This window comes from Callorhinchus milii, unplaced genomic scaffold (genome assembly GCF_018977255.1).
Source record: "Callorhinchus milii isolate IMCB2004 unplaced genomic scaffold, IMCB_Cmil_1.0 Scaffold18, whole genome shotgun sequence".
NCBI lineage: Eukaryota > Metazoa > Chordata > Chondrichthyes > Chimaeriformes > Callorhinchidae > Callorhinchus > Callorhinchus milii.
Window position 1 is genome coordinate 10,250,851 of NW_024704759.1, and position 18,069 is coordinate 10,268,919.

The 18,069-nt window shown below is 43.1% G+C and overlaps 1 protein-coding gene across 1 annotated transcript in view; it reads right to left on the minus strand.

Moving 5' to 3' along the window:
- Positions 1–8,042, minus strand: part of ptpn1 (protein tyrosine phosphatase non-receptor type 1) — a 41,162-nt gene extending 33,120 nt beyond the window's left edge. The window contains exon 1 of the mRNA XM_042341731.1: positions 7,831–8,042. Within this exon, the coding sequence (XP_042197665.1) occupies positions 7,831–7,887 (57 nt within the window). The 5' untranslated portion in view covers positions 7,888–8,042. The remainder of the gene's footprint in view (positions 1–7,830) is intronic.
- Between the last annotated feature and the right edge of the window lie 10,027 nt (positions 8,043–18,069).

An 18,069-nucleotide genomic window follows, 5' to 3' on the forward strand; every position in this document is an offset into this window, starting at 1 on the left:
AACATAATACACTGGTTATACATGAATTGTGTAGCTCTGGACTAGGGTCTACAACAGTGAGAGTCATACTCAAGTTTTGTTTTCCATTCAATCCTTCTGCTAGTGTCATAATTGCAAATGATGATACTTTATTACTGTCACTTATCTTTACTTTGTTTCAATATAGTTCCTTTTTACATAAATACACTTTACGTGTGAGGGCACTATTTAGTGAATTGTAGCCAGTTTTACATTTTAAAACTGTTACCCGGAGTTAGGATCCCAAATTCCGGTTCCGTTTTTGGAAATGACGAGTGACCGGAAAAACAACAACGCAGTGATTTGACAAGGTTAACGTTGGAAACAGAAAAATTGTAATAAAATGATTGACAAACACAAACTTTTCCAAATTATTATGGTAAATAAATATCTGATCTTGCAACAAAATGACAGATACATATGGCAGCATTCCTGTTGGTCTCCACATTCTGAGGTATCCGGGTGAAGAGTCGAATTAGAAGTGATGAAGTCCTCATTGGTAATATTGGTCAGATGTGTAATGTTAACATTGCTTTTGAGACTACGTAGCTGCACAAGTAGCATGTGTTATTTGGAATGAATTTCACCATTAAAAATCCTTGATGACGTTCATGTTTTATACTTGAGCAAGCACAGTTCAAAGGCGAACTGCTGCATCATTGGCGTGGTGTCTCCAACCAGATCTACTATGTGAATAGAGATCTTCAGTCATTCCGTTCTCTCCTTGCTGATTGATGGATGCTTTTCATGAACAAAAACACGTCATAGAGGTGAAAGGTCTGTGAAGCGCTATTCCAGTACGAGCTCGTTTCAGATGTGCCTTAACAAAATCTAGCTCGGATGTTGCAATGGAACCTGTGACCAGTAAAGTCCTTATTCTTAAAGGTGGCGCCTTTACAGAGAGCCAATCGGTTGGGCCTCATGAACCCTTGGGAATGGGACAAATAACAGACACCTAAATCTGGTCACCTACTAATATAGCCTAAAGTACCTGAATACAATATGAACTAAACATATTTTAAACAGATGGTGTAACTGTCTATAGTGGAGCGCTCTTTTAACATGGTAGCCGTACTTTCACAAAATCCCACCCAGCTCTATATTTGGGTATGATCACAGGTCAACGCAGAAACGTGGCCGACTCCACCAACTCTTTAAAAAGCAGTGATCCCTAACGTATGGCTTTTTTTTTTTAAATTGGCACTGTTGTCAGGATCTGAACAAAATATCATGCTGCTCAACACCCGACAGCACATGTTGAAAAGAAATGGGACATCACACTTAAAGTAAAACATCAGGATAAACCAGCAATCCGCACTCAAGAGAGGGAAAGATAGTGTATATCATTGTAATGGTCTAAGATGCACTGACACCTTTAAATATAAGTACACAATACCTATATTTGTGAATCATACAGTATAGAAGAGGCCATTCGACCCATTGAGTCTGCACTGGTTCAATTCCACTGTCCTGCGTTATCCTCATACCCACAGTACATAGCTCTATCCCATACATATTCAAGCCTCTATCTATCATATACCTTCATCTCCCTATCTCCTGGAAACCCACAATGGACCCTACACATATCCATACGTAGAGACTACGTGCAAAATAATTAAAAAAGGATCATTACAGATGCCTGAACACAACTTAATGTTTCTTTCACAATGTTGTTGAAAACTACAAGTAAAATTTACACCTCTGCCGAAATCCAATGTTCTGAGCAGGGCATATTCCCTGAAGCCCAATACTCTGTCACCATTGGCCATCCCCAATGACCTCTGACAATCTTTAGCACTCAGAAATCTCCTCCATGTTACCAACAGAAGGTGGAGGAGATGAAATTAAAAGTTCTTGAAACACAACTGAAGTGAAACCAGTTTCATTTTGATTGTGTGCATTCCTGTTTTTGAACTCTGCCACTCAGCAAATTAACAGTTCCATGAAAAATCCTTCTGATATTAAAATTAAAAGATTTGTCAAACTGAATGCAAACATGCTGCTACTCGCATATACTGTTAAATGTGGCACTGATACACATCTATACCAGGAATCATTTTAAGAAAGGAGTTCCTGTTGCACAATCCTGTAAAACCTACATGAATAGATTGAAGTGGTTAATGGATCATTTTATTTAGTTACACAGTGTGATACAGTACAGAAATGGACTATTGGGCCCAACCAGTCCACGCCAGTGTTTACACTCCAAACAAACCTACATCCTTCTTATTTTACTCTCTGCTACACCACTCTATTCCCTTCTCTCTCGGGAATGCATCAAGATTTGATCCATAATAAAATAAATAGTTCTAGATCTTGTCAAAACAGGGATTTTCTCACGAAGCACAAAGAGTAAGAAATCAGTGAAACTAAACCATTCCCCAACCCAAACATCTGCAGCCTCCTATGAATGCAGAAGGGCAAATTATTTCAAGACTTAAACATTAAACTGAGTCAAGAACATTGATGTTTATTGGTTACTTGCACAAAAGCTGTACGACTGCAACTTTAAAGTTTCGGTTTAGATTCCAAAAATATCCTCAATATCGAAGCACCTGCTTCTACAATTGATGTATCAGTTCAATTTTAGCATGTAACGTGCCCCTCCCACCAATCACCACCACAAGAAATGCTCATATATCTTCAATAGGACTATGCTGCGAGAGCAGATGTATCTTTCCAGGAGCCTAATCAAGTTCAAAATTTGATTACAAACAAAATAATATATACTATAATAGTCCCTGAAAGCTATGCAAAGTATGTATTAACTTTCGTTAATACATTCGTTAAGTAGCTGACTTTGAAATGCAACTTTCTAAACAAATACCTATCGTGTTTTCTTTTTGAGAGAATATAGCAAAGCACCCTTTTTTCCTCCGTTCAATAGCATGAACCATCAGCTGTGGCCTAGTCCATCTCACAGGCCTGGCCAATGGGAGGAAAGGTGACAACTGTAGATCTGAAGAGTCAATATCATTGTCATACTCGGATTTTTACACCACATTTACAATTTGGCCATGTTAATGTGATGCAGCAAACCCAGTACAGAGCCAATTAATCCAAACCATTATTATTGTGTCGGGTTCACAGAGATCTAACTAGTGTGGTTATCTGATGGACGTCCTACTGGTGTGAAAGTCGCTGCATCAGATGCAAGGATTATTATTATAACTAAATGAACCAGGAGCTAACACTACACATTCAATCCCAACACAAATAAATACCACCATTTATATTCACTGCTTGACAAGTCTAACTCTTCAGGTTGACCAAAAATATATCGGTTGACGTGCACCAGCTAGATTACACTGGACAAGTTACCTGAACTCTTCAGTTTCCCAAAAAACTCAGGCCAGCCCACAAATTCGTTTGCATGATTACATTTGACACATGCATTGTGCTACTCTTGAGTTTCAAAGCAAGGCAGTGCCCTAATATTGTGCTTGCTACCAAAATGCAAGCAGCATGCCTCAGTGCGGTGTGCTGGTGCTATTAGTGCTGCTATGAATGACAGAGAAGATTCTGTATCACTGCTACTTACATAAAAATTACGAAACAAATATCAATCCAAGTTTCATCAATATCGCCACAATCTGTAGATATGCGTGTAACCAGATAAGTGGAACATAGAGCTTCCTACATATAAAGTGTAGGCTGTTTGTCAAAACAAATGCACTGCTATATGTATATCACTTTGGGGGGGGGGGGGGGGGAAGACTGGAATTACACAAAGTTTGCACAACAGTAGCCACTTACAATTTCATACAGTTAAGAGATTGCCAAACATGTAGGTGTTGTTTGCATGTTACTATGTATGTTACTGTAACTGAAACATGTTTTTACATCAAGAGGTGAGAACAAGTGACATTTATATTGGTAGAACTCTGTAGGACAGAATTATTTAGAATCTACTTTTTGTCCACCCCGACAGAAATTGCCTGATGTAGCATTATTGGACAGAACTGTGCAACTATTACTGTTGCGAATGTTTACTGGTTTCAGTTGCTCCAGCTTTTTGCACCTCAATGGCGATGTTTAACATTGAACGGTAAAACAGCAATGCCATCAGCATTGTGAGTTGCGAAAAATACCTCTTCTAGCAAGATTATTGCTGCACTTACATGAGGAGCGTTGTTACAGGAAACTCCCAATAGAAATAGTTTATTGTGAGTCAATGCAATTTTGGCTCGCCTGCTGAATGATGCTCAGGCAAGTATCTTACGTAAGCAGACTGAAACAATAATTCCACTATATACAGAACACTTATCTGTTCTACAAGAACATGTCGTCAATGCAATGAAAACATCAAGCTTAAGAAACTGTTTAATATATAGAATCCTTGCATTTGATATGGTGCCTTATTGCACCATTGAGCTGTTTCAAAGCGCTACACAGGATACACTGTATGGGGCTAATGGCTGTATATTTTGTAATCGAACGTGGCAGACACTTTTGCGCACAGCAACATCTCACAAACAGCCATGAAGTGAGTGACCAATTTGATTTGGAAGGATTGTTGGCCAATATTTCCAACAATTATTCCCAAAATCAAAAGACAAGTCTGAACTATTTCTGGAACTATTTGACCAAATAAAATTGGTCATTCACTCCATGAATGTTTGTGGGACATTGCTGTGCTACCGCATTTTTCCTCACAAAATACAGTCACTGCACGCTACAATATATCCTGTGAAGTGCTTTGAGACTCAACGACGTGTTATGGTACATCAAATGCAAGGATTATTATTATTTGATCTCATCCTTCCACAATACAAACCTCTACTGTCTTCCTGTTACAAAAACAATTTCTTAAATGAATCCATTGTCTTGGCCTCAACCAATTTTATGGGTAAAACTACCCTCTACCCATTTCATATTGCGCCTCGACAGCAGTGCTCCAAATTCAGCTGAGAGAGCATTGTGCACCAGTTGAGGGGATTCAAATTCAACCAATTTGACACTTCAAACCAGTATCCTGTTCACATCGCCACCTATCACCTCACGCTGTCTAAAAATGGCCAACAGTGAGTTGACTAATATTAACAACTCTATTTCAATTTTCCCCATAGGAAATTCTACCCTATCCATTCAGCCTCTTAGTTTTACTACAGTATGACGTTCATATTGAACTTAATTCAGCTTAGGTACATGTTCTGTCAGTCTTTTTTAAAGATGCAATTCAAACATTATTAAGGCACTGCAAATAACAGGGAATTGGAATTAGAATAGCTAGCTCTAATCACGATAATCCTTACATTTGATATTGCGTCTTTCACGCTGAACGGATGCCTCAAAACGCTTTATAGGATATATTTCAAAGTGCAGTCATTTTAACAGTCATTTTAATGACTGTATTCTGCAAACAAATGTGACAGCCAATCTGCACACAGTCTCACAAACATGCATGAAGCAATTTTATTTGAGGGATTGTTGGACAGAAAATCATGAAAAACTCCCCTTCACTTTTCAAATAGTGCTGTTGAATCTTTAACATCCACCTGAACAGGCAGAGGGCATCTCAGTTTATCTCTTCTGTCCAACAATACAGCACAACCCCGCACTGCACTGGATTATTAGCGTAGACTAAGTTCAAAGTCGTTTATATTGAACTAACAACCTTCTTACTCAAAGGTGAGAGTGCTACCAACTGATGAAGGCTGATAGACAAAGAAAGAGCATGAGTTTGCTGAGCGAGCACCACCTTAGGCTCCATTGACCACATGTCCTCTTCCTATACTGTCATTCCTAAGAAAGGTTAGTCAACAAAGTCCAAAATCATTATCAAGCTTGTTTTAGATGGCACTACAAATACGGCAAATTAACAGCAAGTACATAGTGAGTACATAGTTGGAGCAGCATTGAACAAGAGGCAGACATTAGAGTGTCATCATCAACATCTATTCTTTGTGGTATAACACTATGCTATGCAACTAAAACTGTCTCCCTCCCTGCATATCCTGCAGAAAGCACAAAAATAGTAACATTGCTATTTCAAATAAGTTTTGTATCTCATAGGTACAAAAAGCTAACCATAATGCTTAATTCAACAGGACTTCAATATGCATATACCAATATTCATTACCTGACTCACTTTCAGTTTCCGCTGCCATGAATGTTTCTGTATCTGATTGCTCAGGGCCCTATGACAGAATATGTCTAAAGCCTTGAAAAATTCAGACTGCGGCACTCTTTCACACTTATCCCCGACAAATGTTACCACATTAAGGACCATTGCAAAGAATAATGCCCCGGGGTCAGTCTTGCAAACCCGTATGCATGGTCAGTACAGATTGTGAACACGACAGGGCTTTATGCTTTCCTTTTCTAAAGAAAAAGTGAGGAGTAAGAATTTCAAATTATTGCTTTCACCTCGTCCACAAACCCTAAGCGGCGTCAAACATCAAACAGGATTGGAAAAGGGGAGGGGGTCGAACTCATTGTTATCCACACTTTTACAAAATAAAAGTACAAACTATCGCCTCACTTTTTTTTCTATATAAAAAAAAGAAGGTTCGGTTGTTATCGATTTAAAATCTAGTCCAGTTTGGTACAGGAAAGAGCAGCAGAGCCCGTGAGAGAGAGAGAGAGAGAGAGAGAACTGCACACGATCACCAATGTTGTTGGTTTTAACCCTCGACTGGTGAGACGCGTTTTAAAAATTCCACGTTTGCTCAGTGCAGAGCCAATAATGGGCTGACAAACCGGATTGCATTGGGGAGGGGGGGGACAGAAAGGACAGCAGAGGAAAGGGAAGGAAAGGCAGACACAACTTCTGAAAACTAAAGCTTTTTTCTCTTTTTTTTAAAAAAAAGAAAAACACACACACACACAGACAAGCCGATGGGACTTATTCTTTGTTAGATGTGTGGGAGTGTGTGTGTGGGGGGTGTGTGTGTGTGGGAGGTGTGTGTGTGTGGGGGTGTGTGTGTGGGGGGTGTGTGTGTGGGGGTGTGTGTGTGGGGGGTGTGTGGGCTTGTGTGGGGGGGGGTGTGTGGAAGAGAGGGTGGGAGGTGATTGATTGAATGAGGCTCTCGGTATTTCCACGAGCTTCTGTGTGTGTGTGTGTCTCCCTCTCTCTGTCTGTCTCCTTTACACTTATCCCGGGGTTTGGTGGTGGGGGGGGGGTGGGGGTTGGTGGGTGGGGGGTTGGTGGTGGGGGGGGGGGTGGGGGTTGGGGGTTGGTGGTGACTGACTCGAATGGCCCGAGCCCACCCGGGACTGTACACATAACGTGACTGACTGTACGTCTCGTCTCTTGGGGCTGCGAAGCAATTTACTTAAGTGGCCACTGACAGCCCTGACAAACCCCCCCCTCCCCCCTCCCCTTCCCCCCTCCTCCCCCCCCCCCCCCCAACAACGTGGGACTGACTCCCTCTCCCACACACTCTCTCCCTCTCTCTGTGTCTGTGTCACACACACACAGCCCCGGGGCTTCGGCTTTCGAACGCCTCACGACGACGATGAATCCCGCGGATCCCGGGATAAGGCGGGAATTCCTCCTTATTTTTTTCTCTCTCTCCCTCTCTCTCTCTCTCTCTCCCTCCCTCCCTCCTTCTCCCTCACTCTCTCTTTCTCCCCCTCACGCTTCCCGCTCCCACTCTCTCTCTCTCTCACTCACTCACTCACTCACTCAAGACTTCCCCCTCCTCTCCCCCGCACTCCCCGCACTCCGCGGCCTGCGTTTCCTTTGCCGAGAGAAGAGCCCGAGACCCGACCGAAGCCCTCGCGGAGGGGTGGTGGGGGGTGGTGGGTGGGGGGGGGCGCACTCCCTGACCCTCCCACCCTCACACACTCACTCAGTCACACACACACCTGGTACAGGGTCGGCCAGTTGCCGTATTTGTCGATCTCCGCGAACTGGTACTCCATGGCGGCGGCGGCGGCGGCGGCGTCGCTGTCGTTGCTGCTGCTGCTGCCGCTGAGTCGTTTTCCCCCCTTCACCCCCCTCCCGCGGGCCTCGGTAGCGCTGCTGAATCCCCTCTCCTCCCTCTCTCTTCCTCCTCCTCCTCCTCCTCTCTCTCTCTCTCCTCTCCTCTCCTCTCTTCTCTCTCTCTCTCTCTCTACCGCTTCATCTCAAACTCCGCGCATCAACCGCTCGCTCGCTTTCAGGCGACAGACCGGAAGCGACTCTCCTCCAACCCTCCCGCCTCCTCTCCTCCTCTCGCCGCCCCCCCCCTCCCTCCCTCCCGTCCGCCCGCCCACTCTCCTCCTGATTGACAGGCCGTCCGACCAATCGCGTCACGAGACCTGGCAGCCTCCCCCCACCACCACCCCCAACTCCGCGCGGCGCATCTCGGGAGTTGGAGTCTTCGCGTCCCATAAACCACCCTCCTGCTGCCCAGCGGGGACTACGGATCCCGGCATGCGCTGCGGCAGAAGGCAAGGCCGTCGTCGTCCTACGACTACAGCGTCGGCTTTTTTTTCCCCCCCCACACACACACGCACCCGGTCCCGGAGTTGATGGGGAGGAGGAGAGTCGTGCAAAGGCTGCTGGGATTTGTAGTCCAGAGCAGGGGGTGGGGGGGGAGGCGGTTACCCGGCGTGCTCCGCGCTCTGCCGGCTGTCTGAGGCGGCGGCGGGTCCGGGCGGTTGGGCGTCGGGGTTGAGAACCCCAACGGCAGGTCTTGTTTTACTGGGATGTAACATAGAGTCATATCATATAAATACACACACATATATATTATATGTACGTACGTACGTATATATTAAAAAAATATGTAGAACACCTCATCTCGCAATCGTGATCACTTCTAACCGGGGACTCGTCAGGTGGAGGAGCAGAGCCTCACGTTGGGCCTGTGCTGTGGGGATGGGGGGGGGTATGAGGAGGGGGGGGGAGGGGGGGTTATGGGGGAGGGGGATATGGGGGAGGGGGGTTATGGGGGGAGGGGGGGTTATGGGGGAGGGGGATATGAGGAGGGAGGGGGGTTATGGGGAGGGGATATGGGGGGAGGGGGATATGGGGGGAGGGGGTTATGGGGGAGGGGATATGGGGGGAGGGGGTTATGGGGGAGGGGATATGGGGGGAGGGGGTTATGGGGGAGGGGATATGAGGAGGGAGGGGGATGGGGGGAGGGAGGGGGGGGGGTTATGGGGTGATGGGGATGGACAGGTCTGTCAGGGATTGGGTTCCTGGCACTGGATTTGGTTTCACCACCACTCGTTGGCCCCTCATGGGAAGAGCTGCAGTTTTTTTTTCGCAGAACTTCCAGTTACTAACTATCCTTTGTGCAGTTTCTGCGCTTGAATTATTCACCGAGAAGTGCCAGCGCCGAAGTCAAATGCGCTGTTGGGTTTTGTGTGTTTTTTTTGGCAGATTTGGGTTTGGCCTACAAAATATTGCAGCATATTCGCCTTCCGTGCTGGCACTTTTGCCCACAAAGTATTACAGTTAATTCACTTTACAATGCAGGATATCACGTGAAGTGCTTCGAGACATCTCAACGACATGATAAAACTTGAACAGCCCAAATAAAGATGTTCTCATTTTCAAGATAATTTGTTTTTCTCATTACTATGCTCGTTCCTCGGCTAAGAATGTGGCACTCCATAACCAACTGCTAGAAGGTGTATAAGAACAGGCTGTTTCCCTCTTGTTAGCGCAGCAAAGATTGGAAACTTGTTCTTCAACAAATATTTGCTCCTAACAGAACACGCATCTCACTGCTGCTGCAATGAAATACTCTGACGTATTGTTAATCATATTGAAATTGTTTCATGTTGCCTTTAGGTATTACTTTTCTTCTGATGACTGGACCACTGACAATATATTCACAGAGGAATGTTAACTGTATTTTTACTGCAGTATGACAGAAGACTGTTATTTTGCTTCTGTTATACAGCTTTGGGAAATTCCATTATATTGAAAATTTATGAGCTGTTTGGTATATTTCAAGAGCAACTATAGCCCATGCGTTGGAAGTTGGAAGCTTTCTAAAAGTCAGCCTTTGTAATGTTTCACACCTGCAAGCACTTGATCAAATACTGAAATCACCAGGCAGCTGTTTCTTAAGCATAATGTTTTGAGATGTACAAGTTCACTCATGAAATGTCTGCCTTGGCTGGTGGCCAACAATATTTTTAGATCTTACCATAAGTTACACTTTCAATCAGAACATGGGCTACAGTTCTGAAAGTGATACTGTATACAGAATTTTGTCATTTCAATATTAAAAATATTTGCAATCTATTTGGATGAGCTGTGTCTCTGATGCATATGGAACCCCATCCCCACGCATAAGGATAGCAAAACTTGACTGACCACACACATTCCATCTCGACATGGAAATTTCTCTTTGTTTGGCAAAGAGTGGACACACATTTCCCAGAAGTATACACTCTATTTAACTAATTCTGGAATGCATTAGGTGCAGGTTGGAAAGTGTCAAACTCTGGGGACTTAAGGTGTGTGTTGGAATACTGATGGAGTTTAATGAGCTAAAATCATTTAGTTGTGCCATCATGAGCATTGTCTGGGAAGTTTTGAGGTACTTGTCCACCTTATTTGTTACAGCTTTGACTTTTAGAGTTAACAGGAGCTGAAAGGAAGAATCCCTACCCCCCAGTAACAGCTCCACACTTTCTAAGTACTGCTGTCAAGCCAGGTTAACTGGTCTGTCATCAACAGTGACTTAACTCTTGACCCGTCTGGCTCAGGAACAAATCTGCCGCAGAGGATCAACCCTATTCCCATATTCCATTGTCAGACACATTTACCTTAAAAGACATCCAACAATTATAAGTTTGAGACCTTAATAGGCAATAATAACACCATATGAAGGTATTTGGCAGTAGTTACAGAAATAGATGGTCCATAAGGTCTGGCTACTGTTTCACTTCATTTCAAGCACCTAATCCTACTCTTACAAAACAATACAAATTTACATTTATACAGCGCCTTTCACTTCAGGAGAACATCCCAAGGTGCTGGACACTCGAAGGGTCGCACCCGAATTGAAATGGAAGCAATGGGGGGGGAAAGATGACCGAAACCACGGTCAAAGAGGAAGGTCTTGAAGCAGGACAGTTTCAATATTCATTGTTATTCAATTCCCTTTTCAAAGAATTTATGGAGTTTGCTTCAACAGCAGTTTGTGACAGATTTCAACCATGGAGAATATTTTTTTCTGTAACCTTTACAGTAACTACTATTAGCATTAATTATTTGTTTTCTAGCGCCTTAGGACATCCTCCAGACGTGAAAGGCTCTATCCAAATGTAATTTTGTTGTTATTATTTCAAAGGTAGAATAATAATTTCTAGTCTTTAACCAACCTTGGTCAATGGTGTCACACATTGATTCTGCACCATAACATAATTGAATTAATTTAGGAGTATTGATTTGTAGAGATGATTTCACAGTCCATTTATCCACAGTCAGGGTGTGAAAATCACTCAGATGGAACAGGTAGATCAATAGTATGTCTAAACAATTAACACCGCTGCTTTATCTTCCAAAAGACTTTTTTTGGTCAGCCGGGTGTCTGACATATGCGAAAACCCATCACCGTGCTTAATAGTATCCAAACCAAGCTGAAATTTCCATGCATCCCACCTACACATGGAAATCCCAGAGATAGATTGTTAGAATGCTCACTCTCTCTCTGGTGGGGTACATCTTACTGTCCTAATTCCGGAAAGTATTAGGAGCAGGTTGGCAAGAACCAAGGCTTGGGGACCCCAGAGTGTGTGTAGGGGTAACTGCTGGAGTCTAACCAGCTAAAACCAAATAGCTTGCCATTGATGTTGCTGTTCAGCGAACTTTCCCACTGCTCGTTCAGCTTGGACCACCCTAACACACCCTTTATCACAAACCTTGTTGAATGTTCCACAAGAAGGATTTACAGTAGCTACGCATACATTCTTAGCCGGATTGGTGAAGGGGACCTGCAACAGCCCAAATAAAGTGGAATTCTGAAGGTAACAACTGGGAAAATAAAATACTCTTATTTATGGAAGAGTGGAATGACATCATTTCATTCGTGAATGTTCCTTCAAATTCAATTTGTGCACATACTGCCATCTTGTGGGATTTTCATGATTCTCATTATGTTCTTAGTTTTCTTTAAAAAAAGAAAACAAAGAGCCATTCGATTAAGAACATTTAAGAAAAGCTGGAAATCGTGAAATAAAGTTAAAAAAATTATGAAAATGAACAGCAGGTCAATCAATATCTAAAAGCAAAAGATAGGTTAACGAGAGTTTTGATGAAAGATTTGAAGACAGGGAGCGAGATGGAGGGATACATACCTAGTATGTAACTTTTAATAGGAAGGTTGGGACATGCTGGATAAATACTATATCATAAAGCTTGCCAGTAGTTTGTATTGGTAAACACAAATAGCCATTATATTTCTGCACCTCAATTGCCTGGCGGAAAAGCAGCATTGGTAAAGGCCTGTAATTACAGTTCAACTGCGAGGAGATGCTGGACTTCTTCAAAACCAAAGTCGAGGGGATCCACTCAGCTGCCTCTGCCCTTCCGAATCCTATCCCCTCCCCATCTCTTGCTCATCTCTTGCCCCTACCCATCCCTCCCTCCACACCCTCAAACCTTCTCCCCCTCCTCTCTCACCACCACTATAACCCACATGAATCCAATCACCTGCTCTCTCGACCCCATCCCTACCCCTCTCCTTACCTCCCAGCTCCATCTCCTTGCCCCCTACTCACACTCATCATAAGTCTCTCCCTGTCTACTGGTACCGTTACCATCCCTTTAAAAACATCCGTCATCACACCCATCCTTAAAATACCCTCACTGGATCCATCCCTGCTCTTAAATTACCGGCCCCTCTCCAACCTCCCTTTCCTTTCCAAAGTCCTGGAACGAGTTGTTGCTTCCCAGCTTCGTTCCTTCCTCTCCCACCACTCCCTTCATGAACCCCTCCATTTGGGTTTCCACACTGCCCACAGCACAAAAACAGCGCTGGTCAAAGTGACATGATATTTTGTTCATCTGCGACCAGGGATCCCTCCTTGACCTCTCTGCTGTCTTCGATACTATTGACCACTCTATCTTCCTCCACCACCACTCCTTTCATCTCAATCTTCATGGTTCTGTCCTTGACTGGTTCAGATCGTACCTCTCACACCGTTTCCACTTCATCTCCATAAACTGATTCTCCTCCAGCCCCCGAGCCATGTAGTGCGGCGTTCCTCAGGGCTCTGTCCTTAGTCCACTCCTCTTCAATATCTATATGCTCTCTCTTGGTGACATCATCCACAGACATAGGGTCAACCTCCACATGTATATAGATAACACTCAACTCTACCTCGCTGCCTCCACCCTTGACTCCAGGACCACTGCTGTCCTGACAGAATGTCTGTCAGACATCAAGTCCTAATTGGTTCCCGTCAGCACCTCCACACATCAGGCACTGACAGCATCACCATCTATGGATGCATACTCCACCTCACTGAGCCAGTCCGGAACCTGTTTGATCCTCAACTATCCTTTCTACCCCACATCTGTGCTATGACCCACTCTGACTTCCTCCACCTCTGCAACATCGCCCAGCTCCGCCACTGTTTCACACTACGGGCCGTCAAGACCCTCATACATGCATTCATAATAACCAGGCTTGACTATGCAAACTCCTTGCTTGTCGGCCTCCCCAACTCCTCTCTCCATAGGCTGCAGGTCATCCAGAACTCTGCAGCCCATGTCCTCTCCCGCACAAGACTCCATGACCCTATCACCCTCATCCTCGCCCGACTCCACTGACTTCCCATCACACAGAAGATACAGTTCAAGATCCTGGTCCTCACCTTCAAAGCCCTCCATGGTCTTGCTCCCCCTTAACTTTGTGACCTCCTAACCCCCTACCAACCTGTCCGCTTCCTCCACTCAGCGGGCTCCGGCCTGTTTTACATCCATCGTCTTGCTTGCCCCACCATTGGAGGGTGGGCCTTCAGCCAGTCTGCTCCCACCCTCTGGAAATCCATCCCGCAGTCTCTCCGCCTCGCCTCCTCCCTTGCCTCCTTCAAGACCCTCTTTGACTGTGCCTTCAGTCACTGCCCTTCCCCCCCTTGCTCTCCACTCTCCTCGATCCTGACCCTCTGTTCGGGTCCGAAACACTGATTGTCCAGCACCTTGGGACGTCCTACCGACGTGAAAGGCGCTATGCAAATGTAATTTTGTTGTTGTTGTTGTTGAACTGGTGGAATCTAAACAGGCCAGAAAATAACAACACAGAAAGCTTTTAGTACAAGTCAGGTTCTTCACAAGGAAGACTAGGGATTCTGAGGCAGATATATTTTGTGCATCTTTTGTGAGATGGGAATTGAGGGAAAGGATTATAGTATCATAGAATCATAGAATTATGCAGCACAGAAGGAGGCCGTTTGGCCCGTCATGTCTGTGCCGGCACTTTGAAAAGACCTATTCAGTTCAATCCCACTCCCCCACTCTCTCCCCGTAGCCCTCTAAACTTCTCCTCCCCAGTAAAAATATTACTAGACTATAGAAATATATATTTATTTTAAAAAATGCTAATTCTCACTTTTTTTCAAATTATTGGGTTACAATCAGTACTGTATCTTTCAATTTGGCAAATAACAAATAATGTAGTAAAACTCAATCTACTGACATGGTTCATTAAATCCATGATGACTGTATATAATGAGATTCTGTTGCATTTATAATGTAATTAGCTAAGTGCTTTCTTGAAAGCAGGAAGAAAGCGACGCTTTCATTTATCAATGGCGCTCTTGTCAGAATGTTTCAATGGTTAGTACAAATATATTCTGTTGGGAAAGTTGGTTAAACACAAATAAATGAAGGGCCAAGAAAAATGGCTGGCAAAACTATTTAAGAGGCTGCTGTTGTACATTGCCAGGTCAAGTTCACTTACAATGGACTCGGGCTTCTGTTATCACACCAAACAGATCTAGGTATATCTGTTTTGTGATCAATACTGAGTAAAATATATCAACATGGCAGTGTACTGATCCATACTTTTAGCATATTACAGACTATTCTTCCTGCGGAAATATCAAACTAATTTTGGTGAGATTTCACAGAAATGTCAGTCTCCAAATACAGTACAACTTTTGTTTTAATTTGGAATTTTAATTTTGTTTTAATTATGTATTTTTAATAATTTGCTGCTTGTTTGTTTGTGACTGTTGAGCTGGACGTTATTTGTTTGAAATAGTTCTGTTTCAGAATGCTAATCTGAACTGAATCATTTTTGAACAACTATTGAATGGTGAAAAGTGGAGTTGAATTATTGTTGGCTGCCACAACACTTCAAAAAACTTAGGAGCATTTTTCCTTACACAAGGAAATTTTCAAGAAAACTTGTATTTACACTACTCAAGCTTCTTTTGAAATCAAAATGTGATTGCCTTAATCTGTTCTTGATAATCTTCTAAATCTTCCTTGGGACATCCTCCCGACATGAAAAGGCGCTATACAAATGTAATTTTGTTGTTGTTGCTGTAAATGGAGAAATCTAATAAATAATAATAATCCTTGCATTTGATGTAGCGCTTTATCGCATCATTGAGACATCTACAAAGCGTTTCACAAAGTGTACTGTTAAGTGAATTGGATGTATATTTTGTGGGTGAAACTTAATGAAACGTTCATATAATACCCGCCATTTGACTTTCTGCAGTAATATCATTCAATCATTAGGGGGAGAGAGAGCAAAGAAAGAAAACTGGTCTGTGTTGTGTGCTCTGTTATTTTTCCTAATTTACCAGCGTACATTCCTGAACACAAAACTCCTCCAGGTGGCGATGGTGACCAGAAAATGCAAAGTAAACAGAAGTGTTTATGCGATCTTAGTACAGTACATTACTGGAGCTGATACAAGCAAATGACCAATTCAGTGCTTCAATTGAGGTGAATTTTTAATGACGCTTATTAAATATTGCAGTATTAAATATTGTGTAGTATTGCATCTTGTGATGAATAAAACAAATGGATATCAACTCAGTTGAATTTAAATCCACCAAAAGCACACTGAAGTTGTGTCGTGTTCTGGTCAGACTACTGTGGGTTACTGCGTACCCCATTCCCCATTCTGGTCCCCAAAACATAAGAATGTAAGGACGTAAGAAATGCTGAACGAAAAAAGACCAAGATCCGTCCAGTTTGCTTTCCACCTTCCTGGCAGTAGGTGCACGTATGTCCCGAACTACTTATGTACTATATCTCATAATTTTATTTCCTAAAAGAAAAGTATCTAATCTGTGTTTGAAAGAATCAGCACTTCCTTCTTCAACCGTCTCCCCAGGGAGCTTGTTCCACAGGTTCGCTCTTCGCTCACTGAAATAGTGTTTGCGTAGATTTTTTCTGAACTTACCCCCTTTCAATCGCAGGCTGTGTCCTCTGGTTTTTCTATTCTGGACAAGTTGAAACAGCCTGTCATCATCTATATTGTTTAGCCCCATTAGAATCTTAAAGACAGAAATCATGTCGCCTCTCAATCTTCTCTTTTCCAGCGTGAACATGCCCAATTTACTGAGTCGCTCCTCATAGTGCAGTCCCTCCATTCCCTCAATCATTTTGGTTGCCCTACTCTGTATCTTCTCGATGTATGTCCTTCTTGTATTGCGGCGACCAGAACTGTACACAGTACTCTTAAGTGTGGTCTCACCAATGATTTATACAGAGGCAGGATACCCCACTATTTTGGCTTGCTATTGATCTTTTGATACATCCCAACTTATTTAAAACACATTAAACCCAAGGCTGTAGGAATGGCCCATTTTAAAAGGGCCAATTTACGGACTAATTCAAATTGGTATTGACTGATAACATGTTCACACTAGTTTGTCTCCAGAGTCAATCCATTCTCTGGAAACAACTTGAAATATACAACATCCCAGTTTTTCCTCACTATCCAGCAAGGCCCGACTGAGAATTCAATCAGCTTCTGTTTACTGTTGCCTTAGGAAAACTAATTTTTACAGGCAAGGTACAGGACCCAGAGCTCCACAATATGGCACTGCTTTCTCTTTCACACTGCATTTGCAGAATTCGGGTTAGGAATATAAAATGAGTATTAGCGAAAATAATAGCAGGGGAACTGCAATGACAATATCTGAGATATTTTTTAATACAAAAGAAGATCGTTAGGTAAAACTCCTTTGTAATATCCCTTTAAGGCTTTTCCCTTTCAAGGTTACTCACTGCAAAGTAAACTTACAAAATAAATAAGGACGAGTTAATTATTAAACTTCTAGATTGGGCATTATCCTCAGCTTTCTTTGCGCAGATATGAATAATAAAATAAAAGTTTCTGTCTGCGATCTGATGCAACCTTGGATTTTCCTTGCACACTGACTCAGCATTGTCCAGGTCATAGCTCCAGTTTGATTGCTTGGCTCTAATTAAGTGATGATGCAGCTAACTCTATAAACCTGTGTTCCCGCTTAGGGTGTGGTGACACGTACAGCAGACAGGATTGTAGTTCGCAGTCAGAAGCAGTCTAGTAGGAAGACAATGCCATGACAATAGTCACTAATTAACTTTGGGTTATTTAATTTATCCTGTCACTTTTTACTGGGTCCTTCCTCCTTTAATATAGCCTTTTCTTTGGTTGTCGCCAGCACATTGTGTTCCTGATGTGCATTGTGACGTCAGTTGGGAGCTGGCTCAAAGCCTAGGAATGATATTCGGCATGAATGAGGGGGATTTCAATGCAGATACCGTTGCTTACTCATGATGGCAGAAAGGAAATCAAACTAGATCATGGAATTTTACAGCTGTTTGAGCTGCCCTGCAAAGCCAATCTCAGCCTTTTGGCTCAGCAGCATTTGCTTGCTTTACAACTCCGTTCAGTTGTCAATGAAAACGTAGCGCAGGTCTTCACATGAATCCTGTATCAATTGTTAATCCATGTTTTAAATAGTTTATCGAAACCATAAGCGGCTTCAGTGTGTTTTTATTAAGTGAAATAACTGAAATATTGCTACTCTCATAGGAACTGTCTTCCTTCATCTCCTTGGCAGATTGCAGATGGATGCATTGAACCATTTGTTAAACTACCCCGGTAAGAAAAACAGCTTTGCCAGTCTCCACCATAAGCTTACAAT